At 48.8% G+C, this 19443-nt stretch overlaps 1 protein-coding gene across 2 annotated transcripts in view; it reads right to left on the bottom strand.

Annotated features, from left to right (window-relative positions):
• LOC119951661 (sodium- and chloride-dependent neutral and basic amino acid transporter B(0+)-like) overlaps positions 1-19443 on the bottom strand; it is a 67274-nt gene extending 47831 nt beyond the window's left edge. Inside the window, exons 1-5 of one of the 2 annotated variants that reach the window (XM_038774850.1) lie at positions 19372-19443; positions 18411-18564; positions 15957-16088; positions 8497-8664; positions 1908-2046 (exon numbers count right to left, since the gene is read on the bottom strand). In XM_038774850.1, the coding sequence (XP_038630778.1) occupies positions 1908-2046; positions 8497-8664; positions 15957-16088; positions 18411-18564; positions 19372-19443 (665 nt within the window). Of the gene's footprint in view, positions 1-1907; positions 2047-8496; positions 8665-15956; positions 16089-16994; positions 17149-18410; positions 18664-19371 lie in introns of those variants that run through there. The other variant, XM_038774851.1, reaches the window with a different exon arrangement.

Raw genomic sequence — 19443 nt, 5'->3', positions numbered from 1 at the left:
GCATTGGAGGCATTACCTGGCCGGCAGGAGATTCACTCTCCTCACTGACCAACGGTCGGTAGCTTTCATGTTCAACAAAACGCAGCGGGGCAAGATCAAAAATGATAAAATCTTGCGTTGGAGAATCGAGCTCTCCACCTATAATTACGAGATGTTGTATCGTCCCGGCAAACTCAACGAGCCCCCAGACGCCCTCTCCCGAGGTACATGTGCCAGCGCACAAGTAAACCAACTCCAGGCCCTGCACGACAGCTTTTGTCACCCGGGGGTCACGTGACTGTACCACCTCGTCAAGGCTCACAACCTGCCCTACTCCGTCGAGGAATTACGGGCAGTCACCAGAGACTGCCAGGTGCAAGCCGCACTTCTACCGGCCGGGCCGTGCGCGCCTGGTGAAGGCTTCCCTCCCCTTTGTACGACTCATCGTGGATTTCAAAGGGCCCCTCCCCTCCACCGACCACAACACATATATTCTCAGTGTGTTCGATGAGTACTCCAGATTCCCCTCGCCATCCGATGCCCCGATATGACGTCTGCCACCGTCATCAAGGCCCTCAACACAATCTTCGCTCTGTTCGGTTTCCCCGCCTACATCCACAGTGACAGGGGATCCTCATTCATGAGTGATGAGCTGCGTCAGTTCCTGCTCAGCAGGGGTATCGCCTCTAGCAGGACGACCAGCTACAACCCCCGGGGAAACGGGCAGGTGGAGAGGGGGAACAGGACGGTTTGGGGGGCCGTCTAGCTGGCCCTACGGTCCAGGAACCCCCCAGCCTCTCGCCGGCAGGAGGTCCTCCCTGATGCACTTCACTCCATCCGGTCACTACTGTGCACGGCCACAAATAACACACCCCATGAACCTTCCCCAGGAAGTCCACATCCGGGGTGTCGCTCCCGACTTGGCTCGCAGCTCCAGGACCGGTCCTGCTCCGTAGGCACATCCGACTCCACAAGGCGGACCCCTTGGTGGACAGGTTACACTTGCTCCACGCCAACCCCCAGTATGCCTACGTGGAGTTCCCTGATGGCCGCCAAGGTACTGTCTCCCTCAGGGACCTTGCACTGTCAGGTTCCAGCCAAACACACTTCCCCACCCATGTGCCACCCTCCCGCTACCGGCGCTACCAACATTAACCCCACCAAGTCCATCCCTCCTTCCCCTGCCCACGCAAGAGGACAAAGAAGATTTCGGCACGCCCCCGGGGTCATCTGACTACAGGCCGGCACCAGCACAGCTAGCACCAATGTTGGTGACACCAGCACCGCCAGCACCGACATCGCCGCCACAGTTACGGCGCTCCCAGTGAATCGTCAAAGCACCGGATCGACTGAACCTCTGACGGGCACCGAACCGTCAAAGTAGACATTTTTGTCCTTACCCACTCATTTTATAAGACACTGTACATAATTCGCAACATTGTGTATAGTTCCACACCACCCCCGCCGGACTAATTTTTAACAGGGGGTGAATGTGGTGACCCACTGTATTGGGGGATGTAAGGTAGGACCTGTACTACAGGTTCGCCAGTAGCTCCTGCCGGCTGGCCCCGCCCACTAGGAGTTGTATAAATATGCGTGTCCTCCATTGATCTGCCATTACACCAGCTGCAGCAGGAGTGTGGGCCGGGCGCGGGAGACCCCGCCAGTGCCGGGAGACCCTTTGGGGAGTAGAAAATGTAAATATTTAAGGAAATAAATCAAACGTTTTCCACAGTTGTCGTTTCCAAGTGGTCACTTGCCCAAGATGTTATTTTGTAACAGGTGTATAGTGTAAACAGTACCTCTATCTAAATCAAACAGCTTTTCATTCAATAAACAGGACATTCCCCCAATGAACTGTCCCAAGAGGAAGCTGCTGGTACAGCCGTGCAGGTTCTAGGTGCAGCTTTCTGTAGTCATTTACTTACTCCCAGTATTGCTCACTTGGGCCCTGGTGAGGAACGTAGATTTCTGATCCATTTGGGCAAGTTGCATTGTTTACATGCAGCCATGTTGTATTCACCATTTCAAAATATCCATGATCCAGAGTGAGATTGCAGAGTGGATCTGGAAAATGGGGAATGTGTTTTAGAATTCCATTTCACTGGGAATGAAGCTGTTAATTCACGTGATGTAATCAGGGTCACTACTTCACTCAGCCCAAACTCCTTTACTACATGGGGCATGTTACAGATGGTTCAGAACACAGTGGTACAGACCAGAATTATTTCCCGTCTTCAGTGGTAAATTTAGATACAGGAGGGTGGGCTGAATTCTCCCCTGGCGGGATTCTCCATTGCGTCGGCAGCGTACCCACACCCAGGGATTTCCCAATGGCGTGGGGCTGCCCACAATGGGAGACCCCATTGGCCAGCTGGCGGTTTGGAGCATCCCGCTGCCGGCGGGGGCACGCCGCACCAGGAAACTGATGTGGCGGGACGGGAAATCCCGCCCACAGGCAGGATGGTGTCAAAGCTCCAAAACCTAGGACTTGGCTCCACACTCTGCAACTGGATCCTCGATTTTCTGACCCACAGACCACAATCAGTAAGAATGAACACCAACACCTCCTCCACAATAGTCCTCAATACCGGGCTCCCGCAAGGCTGTGTACTTAGCCCCCTACTCTACTCCCTGTACACACACGACTGCGTTGCAAAACTTGGTTCCAACTCCATCTACAAGTTTGCTGACGATACAACCATAGTGGGCCGGATCTCGAATAACGACGAGTCAGAATACAGGAGGGAGATAGCGAACCTAGTGGAGTGGTACAGTGACAACAATTTCTCCCTCAATGGCAACAAAACTAAAGAGCTGGTCATTGACTTCAGGAAGCAAAGTACTGTACACACCCCTGTCAGCAACAACGGGGCCGAGGTGGAGATGGTTAGCAATTTCAAATTCCTAGAATTTGTCCTGGTCCGCCCACGTCAACGCTGCCAACAAGAAAGCACAACAGCGCCTCTACTTCCTCAGGAAACTAAGGAAATTCGGCATGGCCACATCAACCCTTACCAACTTTTACAGATGCACCATAGAAAGCATCCTATCTGGCTGCATCACAGCCTGGTATGGCAACTGCTCGGCCCAGGAATGCAAGAAACTTCAGAGAGTCGTGAATACCGCCCAGTCCATCACACGAGTCTGCCTCCCATCCATTGACTCCATCTACACCTCCCGCTGCCTGGGGAAAGCGGGCAGCATAATCAAGGATCCCTCCCACCCGGCTTACTCACTTTTCCAACTTCTTCCATCGGGCAGGAGATACAGAAGTCTGAGAACACGCACAAACAGAATCAAAAACAGCTTATTCCACACTGTCACCAGACACCTAAATGACTCTCTTATGGACTGAACTCATTAACACTACACCCTGCATGCTTCATCCAATGCCAGTACTTATGTAGTTACATTGTATATGTTGTGTTGCCCTATTATGTATTTTCTTTTCTTCCCATGTACTTAATGATCTGCTGAGCTGCGCGCAGAAAAATACTTTTCACTGTACCTCGGTACACGTGACAATAAACAAACCCAATCCAATCCAATGGGCAATCCGGCTCGTCCATCCCAGTTTAATCATGAGCGGGAAGGCTTAGAACATAGAACATTACAGCGCAGTACGGGCCCTTCGGCCCTCGATGTTTCGCCGACCCGTGAAACCATCTGAAGCCTATCTGACCTACACTATTCCATTTTCATCCATATGTCTATCCAGTGACCACTTAAATGCCCTTAAAGTTGGCGAGTCTACTACTGTTGCAGGCAGGGCGTTCCACACCCATACTACTCTCTGTGTAAAGAAACTGCCTCTGACATCTGTCCTATATCTACCACCCCTCAATTTAAAACTATGTCCCCTCGTGTTGGTCATCACCATCCGAGGAAAAAGACTCTCACTGTCCACCCTATCTAACCCTCTAACCATCTTATATGTCTCTATTAAGTCACCTCTCAGCCTTCTCCTCTCTAACGAAAACAACCTCAAGTCCCTGAGCCTTTCCTCGTATGACCTTCCCTCCATACCAGGCAACATCCTAGTAAATCTCCTCTGAACCCTTTCCAAAGCTTGCACATCCTTCCTATAATGTGGTGACCAGAACTGCACGCAGTACTCCAGGTGCGGCCGCATCAGAGTTATGTACAGCTGCAGCATGACCTTGAGGCTCCGAAACTCAATCCGCCTACTGATAAAGGCTAGCACACCATATGCCTTCTTAACAGCCCTATTAACCTGGGTGGCAACTTTCAGGGATTTATGTACCTGGATGCCGAGATCTCTCTGTTCATCTACACTACCAAGAATCTTGCCATTAGCCCAGTACTCTGCATTCCTGTTACTCCTTCCAAAGTGAACCACCTCACACTTTTCCGCATTAAACTCCATCTGCCACCTCTCAGCCCAGCTCTGCAGCTTATCTATGTCCCTCTGTATCCTAAAACATCCTTCAGCACTGTCCACAACTCCACTGACCTTCGTGTCATCTGCAAATTTACTAACCCATCCTTCTACACCCTCTTCCAGGTCATTTATAAAAATGACAAACAGCAGTGGCCCCAAAACAGATCCTTGCGGTACACCATTAGTAACTGACCCTAGCTTGTGGTTGAGTTTTCTGGCCTACTGCCAATTGAGGCCCATAATTTGTTTTTCATTCACCCCCCCTAGACCAGCATTTGCTGCCCATCCATAATTGTCCTTGAGAAGGTGGCGGTGAGCTTCCTTCTTGAACTGCTGCAGTTCCTGAGGGCTAGGTACACCCACAGTGCTATCAGGGAGGGAATACTCGGATTTTGACCCAGCAGCAGTGAAGGAACAAGGATATATTTCCAAGTCAGGATAGTGAGCAACTTGGAGGGGAACTTCTTGGTGGTGATGTTCCCAAGTATCAGCTGGTCTTGTCTTTCTAGATTATAGTGGTCGCGGGTTTGGAAGATGGGTTGGGGGGGTGGAGCATACTTCATTCGATGGCATGCAGCGCCTAATTGAGGGACTCAGCATCTGGAAGTTGGGGAGGGCAGGAGGGGCTGTCACATAATGTGGCTTGTGTAATGCGGAATAATAATTGTTACTTTCATCAGCTGGTGTATGGCCTTGGATTGTTTATAAAAGAAAAAAAACCCAGCTAAAACTGCAAAGGCACTTGGCAAAATGCTCCCTGCCAGAAACTACGTGTTGACGTCGGGACTGGATCAGTGGTGTTCTACGACAGCGAAATTGGTGGCGTTACCAGAGCGATTCATCAACCATTAATGGGTTAGCACCGGCACCATTAGCACATGGAACACAACCAATTCCAAAGGAAAATGGTGTGTCCCCCCCCCCCCCACACAGTGCCACCTCCACACTGCTCTCCACAGCCACCACTTCCCACACACCGAACCTCCCCACCCTGCCCCTCCACCAGCACCACCCCAACCCTCGGTCAAATCATGCATCTTATCTTGTGTCTTGCAGGATCACCTGGTGATGAGGTGGGCCCTTCTGGTCCCCCCCCCCCCCAAATACCCCACCTCCCACACAGCGCACCCTGATTTCCCAACGCATCTCTGGGTTAAGACACCATCAAGGTTGAAAGTTACTGGCGATAGACAATAGGCCACTTGACTTCTTGGCTCCAGAAACAGCCAGGAACAAAGAAAGACTCGTGAATCTCATTGTGCAAGAAGGGTGCTAAGGCTCCCCTATCTGTTTCGATGGCGTCTTGATGGGAGATTGAAGCTCCTTTATTTAATATGAATTGTCCTCCATTGTGTGCCAATAGCCAGCTGTCACACTTGTGAAAATCTATGACTATACGATAATCTATATGGTACTGAAGTAGTCTGCAGAATGCACGATAACATCAGGAAGACGGCTTCAGAATATCATGCCATTTCTCTCTCTTTGCCACTCTGCTAATATCAGGCTTGGGACATTGGGCGGGATTCTCCAAACCCCCGCCGGGTCGGAGAAACGTTGGGGTGCTCCGACGCCGGCTGCCGAATTCTCCGGCACCAGTTTTTTGGCGGGTGCGGGAATCACGTTGCGCCGATTGGGGGCTGTTGGCAGTGACCCCCCCCCCCCCCCCCCCCCCAGCGATTCTCCGGGCCCCGATGGGACGTGCGGCCGCCCCTTTTCGGCCTGTCCCACCGGCATGAAATGCACAAGCTCGATACCGGCGGGACCTGGCTCTGAGGGCGGCCGGCGGAGTCCTCGGGGGGAGCGGGGGGATCCGGCACCTGGGGGGGGGGGGGCGGGGGGGGGGGGGCAGTGCCGATCTGTGGACGGGCCAGTGCAGTGGGGGCACTCTTTCCCCCCATGCCGGCCTCTGTAAAGCTCTGCGATGACTGGCGCGGAGAAGAAACCCCCTGAGCATGTGCAGGGATCCCGCTTGCGCCACCTCGTGGCGGCCGACGGAGGCCCTTCAGCACCGGTTGGTGCGGCACCAACCCCTCCAGTGCCGGCCTAGCCCCCGGAAGTGTGGAGGACTCCGCACCTTCCAGGCGGCCCGATGCCGGAGTGGTTCGCGCCTTCTTTGGCGGTTGGGGAAGAATCTCGGCCCTTATCTCTGTTGCATCTTCGGATATCAGAGCATTCACTTTAGAAAGCGATGGATTACAGTTTAAATGAGACTGTCTCCAGAAACACATTCAGCTCACAGCAGCTGTAACACGACTGGAATTTCAAGACCACCAGAGGAACGTCGGAATGTGTTTTTACCTTTTTAATAAGTCTTACACTTTTACCTGAGTGAGTTTTAACAATAAAATCTCAGTCCTAACTTGTTTCTGGGAGGCCGGATGTGCCTCCACCCTGCCCGCAAAATTTGAAAAAAAAATCACGTCCAAACAGGTTCTGAGGCAATGACCCGGAAGCAATTCAGCCAGTGTGACTCCCGTGGCAGCATGGGGGTCATGTTATAGGACAATGGAAAGTTGGTCAGCCGATGGAGCAATGGCTGGTCTGTTTTTTTTTTCATTTTATTTATTAATGGGATGTGGCATCGCCGGATACTAATTTACATTTTTACAGTGGTGTTAATTTTTATAATGTTTTGATGGGTTTCTACTGGGGTTCCTATCGCTTAGCGGTAGAAGTGGAACCCAGATTCACTCACATATGTACAGATATTGTTGGGATCCAAAAATCAAAGCACTTTTCATCTCTTTCAGGAGTTTCATAGTGACCCATAATTTTTAAACTTGCTCGGATCAATTCAAACAGAATTAACCTTCAATATCTTTAGAAATAATTGTTTGGAATCTTGAGTGGAACAGCGATTCATTATGGAAGGATGAGAAAAAAGGAAAAGGAATAAAACTTTGAAGTAAAATCAGTCAGAAGGGAGAGATTGAGCGAAGCTGACAGAATAAAAAAGATGGGAGAGATTTAGGGAAAAACTCAGATGAGGAGAAAAATTGAGAAAAAGATTCCTGGGCAAGCACAGAGATACAGAGACAAGAGAGTTAATGTGGGACATGCAAAAATAGAGAGAGAGAGAGAGACAGACAGACAGCCAAACATACAGACACACAGACGTCAAACACTAGACAGAAATAAATCTAATTGAAAGAAGACGATGAACCTCTGAGTGGCAAAGAAGAAAGAAACTCATTTTTCCATGAACAAGTCATGGAAGTTCAAATATTTTCTTTAATTTTATTCCACTGTTCATTTTTTATTCATTACTGATTATCCTGCAATCACGATGACATGGTGACATTATTATAATAATAATATTTATTGTCACAAGTAGGTCACAAGTGGACAGCACGGTAGCATTGTGGATAGCACAATTGCTTCACAGCTCCAGGGTCCCAGGTTCGATTCCGGCTTGGGTCACTATCAGTGCGGAGTCTGCACATCCTCCCCGTGGGTTCCCTTCGGGTGCTCCGGTTTCCTCCCACAGTCCAAAGATGTGCAGGTTAGGTGGATTGGCCATGATAAATTGCCCTTAGTGTCCAAAATTAGTGTTGGGTGGGGTTACTGGGTTATGGGGATAGGCTGGAGGTGTTAACCTTGGGTGTGATGCTCTTTCCAAGAGCCGGTGCAGACTCGATGGGCCGAATGGCCTCCTTCTGCACTGTAGATTCTATGATTAACACTGCAATGAAATTACTGTGACAAGCCCCTAGTCACCACATTCCGGCGCCTTGTCGGGTACACAGAGGGAGAATTCAGAATTTCCAAATTACCTGACAGCACGTCTTTCAGGACTTGTGGGAGGAAACCGGAGCACCCGGAGGAAACCCAGGCAGATACAGGGAGAATGTATAGACTCCACACAGACAGTGACCCAAGCTGGGTAATGAACCTGGGACCTTGGCGCTCTGAAACAACAGTGCGAACCACTGTGCTATCGTGTTGCCCATGCTTACTTCAGCTGATTTCTATCCCAGTATCTCTGCTGTGTGATCACAATGAAGATGGTCACTGAAACTACTGTCCATTTTCCCCTCACATTCAGTCTGACAGAATGAAGAATAAACAGTCGGTCTCGATACTTTACCCAATAGACATTCAGACAGTACCTTTGGGAGTCCTGCTGCATGTTTCATCTGCGCCCCACCAACTGAAGCAGTCTGCCCACGGCAGGGGGGATTGGAAGGAGGCGAACAAGTAATACAGGCTGTAACCAATCATGCTATTGTAGGAAATGTTGACAATTGTAATCAGAATGACCATGGTGATCCCCACACCTTAAAATAAAACAAAAAAGGACTTTAGATTGGGAATTTTGGTTTTTAAATTAAACTGATTCTGCTGGTCAGACAAATCAATTGTATTTTTTTCTGTACGGCATAGGAGCAGAAGTAGGGTATTCGGCCCATCGGTTCTGCTGAGACATTCAATGAGGTAACGGTTAATCTGAAATAATAATCCTCAACTCCACTTTCCTGTTTTATACCCATAACTCTTGATTCTCTTCCTAATTAAAAATCTGCTCCCTCAGCTTTGAACATACTTAATGACTCAGCATCTATAGCCCTCTAGGATAAACCATTCCACAGATGCACTACGCTCACAGAAGATATTCTGAAGATGCGATTCAGGTGCCTGGACCACTCTCGAGGGCCCCTTTGCGCAAGTGAAGGAGACACATCCAGAGTGGGAATTTGGAACTTGGTAATTTGGTGCAGTGAGGTAATTCGGTGCAGAGTGGGAGAAGGTGCTTTTCCCTACTGTTTTGTTCTCTCTCTTTCTTCTGGCCTATAACTTTTAATCTGCAGGGAGAGAACCAGAGAGCATCTGAGAACCTGGGAAGGTAAGTGATTTTTATTCATTTTTATTTTTATTACCTTTTCAAATTGTGTGGGGGTGGGGGGGGGGGGGGGAGAACGGGACTGAAGTGACATCACAGTAAAGCAGTGACCTGATTGGTTGGTTTTGAATCTACACTAAATTTAAAAATGAAGCAGTGCTCTGACTGTGAGATGTGGCAGGTCCAGGAGGCTTCCCGCATCCCGGATGGCTTCATCTGCAGAAAGTACAACCAACTAGAGCTCCTCACAGACCACATGTAGGTGGCGGAAAGCATCATATATAGCAGTTATATAAATGTGGTCACACCAAAGGTGTAGGCAGAGAAATGGGTGACCACCAGAAGGGACAGGCAGTCAGTGCAGGAAACCCCTGTGGTTGACCCCCTCTGGATACTGTCGGTGGCAATAGCCTATCAGGGGAAAACAGCAGCAGCCAGAGCAGTGGCACCACGGCTTGCTCTGATGGTCAGCAGGGAGCGTCAAAGCGCAAAAGAGCAATAGTCATGGGGACTCTATAGTCAGGGGCACAGATAAGCGCTTCTGTGGACATGAAAGAGACTCCAGGATGGTATGTTGCCTCCCTTGTGCCAGGGTCCAGGATGTCTCCGAATGGGTAGCGGGCATCCTGTAGGGGGAGGGCAAACAAGCAGAGGTTGTTGTACATATTAGTACTAACGACATAGGCAGGAAGGGGCATGAGGTCCTGCAGCAGGAGTTTAGGGAGCTAGGCAGAAAGTTAAAAGACAGGACCTCTAGGGTTGTAATTACTCGCCATGCTACGTGCCAGTGAGGCTAGCAATAGGAAGCTGGAGTAGCTAAACACGTGGCTAAACAGCTGGTGTAGGAGGGAGGGTTTCCGTTATCTGGACCACTGGGAGCTCTTCCGGGACAGGTGTGACCTGTGTAAGAAGGACGGGTTGCACCTAAACTGGAGAGGCATAAATATCCTGGCAGCGAGGTTTGCTTGTGTCACACGGGAGGGTTTAAACTAGTATGGCAGGGGGTTGGGAACCGGAACAAAAGGTCAGAAGGTAAAAGCATTGAGGGAGAACTAGGGAATAGGGCCAGTATAGCTCTGAGGAAGAGATGACATAGAGATGTAGCTGAAAACAGCGGGTCTGGTGGCCTGACGTGCATATGTTTTAATGCAAGAATTATTACGGGTAAGGCAGATGAACATAGAGCCTGGATTAGTGCTTGGAACTATGATGTTGTTGCCATTACAGAGATATGGTTGAGGGGAGGATAGGATTGGCAGCTAAACGTTCCAGGTTTTAGATGTTTCAGGTGGGATAGAGGGGGATGTAAAAGGGGTGGCGGAGTTGCGCTACTGGTTAGGGAGAATATCACAGCTGTACTACGGGAGGACACCTCAGAGGGCAGTGAGGCTATATGGGTAGAGAATAGGAATACAAGGGTGCAATGACAATGTTGGGGGTTTACTACAGGCCATCCCAACAGCCAGCAAGGGATAGAGAAGCAGATAGGTAGACAGATGTTGGAAATGAGTAAAAATAACAGGGTTGTTGTGATGAGAGACTTCAACTTCCCCAATATTGACTGGGACTCACTTAGTGCTAGGGGCCTGGACGGGACAGAGTTTGTAAGGAGCATCCAGGAGGGCTTCTTAGAACAATATGTAGACAGTCCAACTAGGGAAGGGGCTGTACTGGACCTGGTATTGGGGAATGAGCCAGGCCAGATGGTCGAAGTTTCAGAAGGGGAGCATTTCGGGAACAGTGACCACAATTCAGTAAGTTTTAAAGTGCTGGTGGACAAGGATAAGAGTGGTCCTAGGATGAATGTGCTAAATTGGGGGAAGGCTAATTATAACAATATTAGGCGGGAACTGAAGAACCTAGATTGGGGGAGGATGTTTTTTTTAATAAATTTCGATTACCCAATTATTTTTTCTATTAAGGGGTAATTTAGCGTGGCCAATCCACCTACTCTGCACATTTTTGGGTTGTGGGGGCGAAACCCACGCAGACACAGGGAGAATGTGCAAACTCCACACGGACAGTGATCCAGAGCCGGGATCGAACCTGGGACCTCAGCGCCTTGAGGCAGTTGTGCTAACCACTAGGCCACCGTGCTGCCCTGGGGGAGGATGCTTGAGGGTAAATCAACATCTGACCTGTGGGAGGCTTTCAAATGTCAGTTGAAAGGAATTCAGGACCGGCATGTTCCTGTGTGGAAGAAGGATAAAAACTGCAAATTATGGGAACCTTGGATAACGAGAGATATTGTAGGCCTCGTCAAAAAGAAAAAAGAGGCATTTGTCAGGGCTAGAAGGCTGGGAACAGACAAAGCCTCTGTGGAATATAGGGAATGTAGGAAGGAACTTAAGCAAGGAGTCAGGAGGGCTAGAAGAGGTCACGAAAAGTCATTGGCAAATAGGGTTAAGGAAAATCCCAAGGCTTTTTACACGTACATAAAAAGCAAGAGGGTAGCCAGGGAAAGGGTTGGCCCACTGAAGGATAGGCAAGGGAATCTATGTGTGGAGCCAGAGAAAATGGGCGAGGTACTAAATGAATACTTTGCATCAGTATTCACCAAAGAGAAGGAATTGGTGGATGTTGAGTCTGGAGAAGGGTGTGTAGATAGCCTGGGTCACATTGAGATCCAAAAAGACGAGGTGTTGGGCGTCTTGAAAAATCTTAAGGTAGGATGGGCCGGATGGGATCTACCCCAGAATACTGAAGGAGGCTCGAGAGGAAATTGCTGAGGCCTAGACAGAAATCATTGGATCTTCACTGTCTTCAGGTGATGACCCGGAGGACTGGAGAATATCCAATGTTGTTCCTTTGTTTAAGAATGGTAGCAAGGATAACCCAGGGAACTACAGGCCGGTGAGCCTTACGTCAGTGGTAGGGAAATTACTGGAGAGAATTCTTCGAGACAGGATCTACTCCCATTTGGAAGCAAATAGACGTATTAGTGAGAGGCAGCGTGGTTTTGTGAAGGGGACGTCGTGTCTCACTAACTTGATAGAGTTTTTCGAAGAGGTCACAAAGATGATTGATGCAGATAGGGCAGTGGACGTTGTCTATATGGACTTCAGTAAGGCCTTTGAATCCGGACAAATGTGAAGTAATGCATTTTGTAAGGTCTAATGGAGGTAGGGAATATACAGTGAATGGTAGAACCCTCAAGAGCATTGAAAGCCAGAGGGATCTAGGTGTACAGGTCCACAGGTCACTGAAAGGGGCAACACAGGTGGAGAAGGTAATCAAGAAGGCATACGGCATGATTGCCTTCATTGGCCGGGGCATTCAGTATAAGAATTGGCAAGTCGTGTTGCAGTTGTATAGAACCTTTGTTCGGCCACACTGGAGTATAGTGTTCAATTCTGGTCGCCACACTACCACAAGGATGTGGAGGCTTTAGAGAGGGTACAGAAGAGATTTACCAGGATGTTGCCGGGTATGGATGGCATTAGCTATGAGGAGCAGTTGAATAAACTTGGTTTGTTCTCACTGGAACAACGGAGGTTGAGGGGCGACCTGATAGTCAGAGCCTTTTCCCCAGGTAGAGGGGTCAATTACTTGGGGGCAAAGGTTTAAGGTGCAAGGGGCAAGGTTTAGAGGAGATGTACAAGGCAAGTTTTTTACACAGACGGTAGCGGGTGCCTGGAACTCGCTGCCGGAGGAGGTGGTGGAAGTAGAGACGATAGTGATGTTTAAGGGGCACCTTGACAAATACATGAATAGGATGGGAATAGAGGGATACGGACCCAGGAAGTGCAGAAGATTTTAGTTAAACGGGCAGCAATGTCAGCACGGGCTTGGAGGGCCGAAGGGCCTGTTCCTGTGCTGTACTTTTCTTTGTAGAATAGTGCTGGGAAAGTCTTCCACATCATGGTGGCCAGCTGCATTCTTCACAACATCGTGCGGCAGAGGTGCTATGTGCTGGAGGACGGTGACGAAGGCCAGGTCATGCCTGACATGGGGGTGCAGGAAGGGAGAGGATGGGCAGGACATTGGGCCCGGGCAGGCACAGGAGGCCGCACAACCTGTGCGCCTGGGCTTGTGTGAACAGGATGCCCTGAGCGCCCCAGGTTCATCGACTTGGAGGCTTAGCCAGCGGCACGGACACCCCACCCCACCCCTACATCTGCCCCCGTCCGACCAACCCCTCCCATGACCAACCCCCCTGTGTCACCACCCCTCCTCCCCCACCCTTGCAATCCCCTCCGGGGTGTAGGCCCTGGGTTGGCAGTAACACTGGGTCTGGTGCATGGGATGGGGATGATGATGACTCATCATGAGCTCTGCTGCTCCACATTGTCTGCCCATTCGAAGCCCATCCCTCACACCCTTCTGACAGAACACCGAGGCAAGTTACAATGATCTTAACAGGTGTTTATTGTGAAGCGGTGAACATATATGTACAGATCTGTGCCCTAGCCCCTGACTCTATACTGTATGCTGCACCGGTGCCAACTGAACTGGTGTCCACCTTTCTGGCCTTATGGGCCCTAATGCTACCCATCGTTGAATCCCCAAATGGTACATCAGGAGTGGAGGCAGTCTGCTGCGGTTCCCACCCTGTTACATGGGACCCTTTGACGGCTGGTCTCTGCAGCGACCAGGCCTGGATGGACCTGGCAGTCACTCTGCCACTCTGCTGTCCCAGGTGGCGTAGTCCAGCATGTTCTGCCTGCTGCCCATCAGATGCACCAGGGATAGAGGGCAGGGGGGGGGGGGGGGGGGTGCACTGAGGCATGTGGTGTTCTGGCACCTCCCCTGCCTCCTCCCCCCTCAGGGTGCCCGATGCCCCCGGGATATTCCTTAGGAAGTGGATGCAAGTGGAGCTAACCCGTGAAGCTCCCCCATTATCTGGCACTGCCAGTCCTGGAGGCCCCACCCCCATCTCAACCATGCTCACGGCCAAGGAGCAGAGGGGATGCGCCACCTGCCTCTGGACTGTGCATCATCACCCAGTGACTGTGCCAGGTCCATCTGAGACTGGACCACCTCCCACCGGGTCTGTGCCACATCACCCAGTGACTGTGCCACCTGCCTCTGTGACTGGCTCAGGTCGGCCTGCGCCTGGGCAAAGCCGCAGATGCTCTCTGCCATGACCCGCCGTGACTGGGTTTCGCTCTGGAGCGCCGCTGCAATCTCCTGTGACAGGTCAGCTCTGTCCTGTGACTTGACCACTGCCCACACAGAGTGCTCCAGGCCTTGGGAACTGATCCATAGCTGATAACTTTGCACCAAAGACAACCACTGCAGATGCCACCCGTGTGGTGTTGGCCTGGGTAGCAGGCATGGTCAGCACTGCCTCCTGCCCTTCAGGCAGTTGGACTCCTCCAACTGCATCTGCAGACATTGGATAGTCATGGATATCCCCTCATGTAGACCCTGGCATCACCACTATCGATGGGACTGCACTTTTCAGTAGTCCGAGACCTGTCTGGATGGCAACTAGTACATGGGGTCGAGCTGCCCTCCGACCGTCTGCCACCTCGGGCATTCCTACCTCCACCTGATGTACCACAGCACATGGTGGTGCACAACAGGTAGTGCCCCAGGAGCCTCTTTGCTAACATGACCAACTCAGGTTAGTGCACCTAGGATGATGGAGGGTGTTGGAGACAGGCTGTGATGGGAAGTCAGTGTCAACCCCAGACTGGAGCTCTGCGGTGTCTCGGGCTGTGGTTTGGGGGCTCTTGTCGCTGTCCATTACTTACTTACCCTGGTCGCCCTGAGGAGGCCGTGCAGCTTTTTGTGGCACTGCTGTCCGGTCCTGGTGGCAGGGCCCACGGTGCTCTCGTGCCCAGCCCTGGTGTACCGCATGGATGGCAGCCTCCTTCCCACCACGGGGTACCTGGTAGCCCACCTCTCCTCCACGGTGTCCAACATGGTCTCCAGCTCACCAGGGTTTTGCTCACTCACTGAACCTATCTATATTTCTCTTTGTGCCATCATCACTACTTGCCTCCCCATCTATTTTTGTGTCATCTGCAAACTTGGCAATAATACATCCACTTCCCTTGTCCAGGTCATTAATATATATTGTGAATAATTGTGGTCCCAGCACTGATCCCTGCGGCACTCGACTAGTTACAGGTTGCCATTCTGAAAATGTCCCTCTTATCCCAACTCTCTGCCTTCTGTTAGTTAGCCAACCCTCCATCCGTGCTAATATACCATCTTCAACACCATGGGTTCTTATCTTATTAAGCAGGCTATTGTGCGGTACCTTACTGAACGCTTTTTGGAAATCCAAATATGTTACATCCACTGGTTCCCCTCCACTGATTCCCCTTTTATCTATCCACCTCGTTACCACCTCAAAGAATTCTAATCAATTTGGAAGGCACGATTTCCCCTTCATGAAGCCACACTTATTCTGCTTGATTATATTACATTTCTAAATGCTCCTCTATCACTTCATTTATAATGGACTAATGGACACAAATATTTTCTTAATGTAATGCTAACTGGCCTATAGTTACATGTTTTTGTCTCCCGCCCTTCTTGAATGAAGGTGTTTCATTGACAGTTTTCCAATCCTCAGGTACTTTTCCAGATTTTAAGGATTCTTGGAAGATCATTACCAGTGCATCTACGATATTGCAAAATATATAGTCGATCAGTACTTCAGCACATCTACCTTAAATCCTTGTTTCATGACAAAAATAAAACCAGCAGGTTATGATTTGAACGCTATTACCCATTTAAACTACTGCCAAACACCTTTGCTGAACAATCGCTAACCTTGGAACATTGGCACGGCTTTCCAAACTGCCACAGGTCCGAGGCTGGCAAATTGACCAAAGGAAGATTCCAAGAAAAACATTGGCATCCCAACCAGTGCCAGCATGAGTGTGTAGGGAATGAGAAACGCACCTGGAAAATATAGTAAAGGACATTAGTGTGGATCGTGACAACTAGTGGAATTAACAAGTTTTCAAACTGAACATTATTGTTCCTCCCAGGGAAATTGAGTTAAAAGTATCTCTGATCGCTACGAAAACAAGTTTATCTGTCTCTCTGTTTATCTGAATCTGTCAGTCTTGTTTGTCCAGAAATATCTTTATTTCCACACGTCGCGATACAAAGAATCCATTTATCTTCATTCCGATGGGATTTTATGGTGTGATTATTCATTAGTGTATGAGAGGTGCTTAGCTCCAATGCGGGATGTTCAGTAACTGAATGAAATTGTAAAGAAATTCCCATTTTGTGAATTTCATTCACTAACTGAATCAACATTTTTTCTCTCTCTTTTTGCAATGGTGTTATAGTATTTTTACACATTTGTTGTTGGTTTTCCATTGCGTGTGAAGTGCACCAAAAATGAGCAGGTTTGAACCCAACCTCCAAACCTGACCCCATAGCCTGTGGCGAAAAACTGAGTGTTTCAGATATTGGGCAGTAAACGTGACTGATGCGGACGGTTCATGAGATTTAAACAATATCACTTTAAAAGATATTCAAAATTAATAAATCAGCAATTTAACTCAACTGTCAAGGTCCATTCATATTTATTTTAAAATATCATTGATGGATCTCATTCTTGCCTACAGTTCTCAACTATCACATTGACACATCACCCACATCCCAAGACAAATTGTATAAATAGTTCAAAGGTGTGAGATTGACTTCATCATTCTTTATATCAGTGTTGTTTAATTTTGTATTAGTTACCTTGTGCAAGAAGTTTCCTTTTCCAGTGAATTTAAGATTCTTTATAATTTGTTCCCCTTAACTTTTCTCTTTCTCTCTCTTGTATTTCAGATTTTTTTACATTACCTCCACCATTTTTGTAAGTCAGATAAGGGAATCTCCAGACGTTGCCCAGACCCACAGCACAGCCAATCATCGAGAGCAAGTAGTCAGTCTTCGACGACCAGTTACCCCGCTCCACCTTCTCATCACTTTTACCCACATCTTCACTGGTGACAGCCTGAGGGGGGAAGGGCGGGGGGGGGGGGGGGGGGGAGAGGAAATGGCCAATTCAGAAATTAGACTTTCTAAGGCAGGAACTTAAGCAAAAGTACAGTTTTGGCCCGCTACAGAAACACTTTGTTGTTCTCCATTTAATAACATTTGGTTGGTAGTTTGAAAACACCTTGAACTTCACTGAGAAACTTTGCAATTCACAGCAACCAAAATCCCCAAATCATCAGCACAATAAAATACTCGCCGTCTTGTCTGGAGGGTGTGTTGGACAGTGATTCTGTGGGAACTCAGATAGAGGCATTTGTCTTTGCTCCATTTTTTGGACGATGATGAACAATGTTCCTTCCACTTGCCCAGGGATCGAATTTAAAACTTGAGGAGGACACAAAGGTCGTCAAACTTTTTACCGCTCCAAGACTATTGTCAAGAATTAATAAGCTGCACACTGGACAATGAACCACAGTCATAAACCAGGAAGAAACCTAGGAATGAGAATCCTGCCTTGATCTTGAGCGGTAATCAGATTTTCATTTCAAAATGACAAGGACACAGTTCATAACAAGGGACCATATACAGTGGTATATTTGTGGGAATAGGGCGGCATGGTGGCACTATGGTTAGCAATGCTGCCTCACGATGCCGAGGACCCGGGTTCGATCCCGGCCCCAGGTCACTGTCTGTGTGGAGTTTGTACTTTCCCTCCGTGTTTGCGTTTGTCTCACCTACAAAAGATGTGCAGGGTATGTGGATTGGCCACACTAAATTGCCCCTTAATTGGAAAACTAATAATTGGATACTCTAAATTTATAATGTAAAAAAATAGTTGGAATTCCTTTACAGAACGTAATGTTATCTATAAATGATTAACAAATGATTTACAACTATGCCCATGACTTCAGGAAGCGTAGCATGCCACGCACTCCCGTCTGCATTAATCTCTCTGAAGTGGAGATGGTATCAGAGACCCCTCCCACCCAGGCATTACCTTCTTTCAGACCCTTCCATCAGGCAGAAGGTACAGAAGTATGAAAACCCGCACATCCAGACATAGGAACAGCTTTTTCCTCACAGCTACAAGAGGAATATATAACTAGTATATTAATGTGAATTAAACGCTGCTACTCATTTAATTGGTTGTCAAACGTGTGCTGCAGAATAAATACGGACGTTGTAACATTGGCACAGCTTTCCACACTGCAACAGGTCCAAGGTTGGCATACTGCCCAAAGGAATATTCCAAGAATATTCTACATTATTCTACATTACCTCCTCCATTTTTGTAAGCCACGTAAGGGAAACTCCAGATGATGCCCAGACCCACAACACAGCCGATCACCGAGAGCAAGTAGTCAGCATTCGACGACCAGTTACCTCGTTCCACATTGACGTCATTTTCAACCACATCTTCATTGGTGACAGACTGGGGGGAGGGGGGGGGGGGAAGAGAGGAAACGAACAACTCAGAAATTAGACTTTCTCAGACTAGAACTCTAACAAAGAGTGCAGCCGTCACCCAGTGCTGTTAGGCTGGTTTCACATTGCTAAATAGGGCATGTTCCCATCACACCCTCCCCCTGTGCTGTCAAAAAATTAGGCGTGGCGCCTTTATGTTGGCATTACCCCAGACATCAAAATTACAATGTGGAGTTGCCGGCGTTGGACTGGGGCGAGCACAGTAAGAAGTCTAACAACACCAGGTTAAAGTCCAACAGGTTTGTTTCAAATCACTAGCTTTCGGAGCACTGAGGAAGGAGCAGTGCTCCGAAAGCAAGTGTTTGAAATAAACCTGTTGGACTTTAACCTGGTGTCATCAGAATTACAAAGCAGGTGCCAAAATTAGCCGCCCATCCACCATTTTGAAATGACTAATTGACAAGATAATGAACCAGCATTTTTCGGCCGTCGGACCAGGAGACGTTTAAGAATTTAAGAGTCTTTTGCATCAGTTTCACGTGGGCAGTAGAAAAGACCTGCCCGCTGAGCAGAGATGGTGAGGACAGCAGCAAGTGGATCATTCGGTTTCTATCCCACAAACCCTCACCACAAACCCCACCCCCTCCGAGAAACCCAGCCCAGTGTGCTGATCTCCATTTTACAGCAATCAGTTGGAAACACCCTGAACCCCACAGAGAGACTCTGCAATTCACAACAACCAAAATCCCCAAATCATCAGCATCTCTCAGAGTTGTACAGGAGTTTGCTGTCACATTTTGACAAAATTACTCACCATTTTTTCTGAAAGATGGGTTTGATAGCCTTTCTGTGAAAACCCAAATAGAGCCAATTTGCTCTGGTCCAT

This window comes from Scyliorhinus canicula, chromosome 17 (genome assembly GCF_902713615.1).
Source record: "Scyliorhinus canicula chromosome 17, sScyCan1.1, whole genome shotgun sequence".
Classification (NCBI taxonomy): Eukaryota; Metazoa; Chordata; class Chondrichthyes; order Carcharhiniformes; family Scyliorhinidae; genus Scyliorhinus; species Scyliorhinus canicula.
The sequence above is the reverse complement of the archived record's forward strand: the minus strand, read 5'-3'. Positions and strand labels throughout refer to the sequence as shown.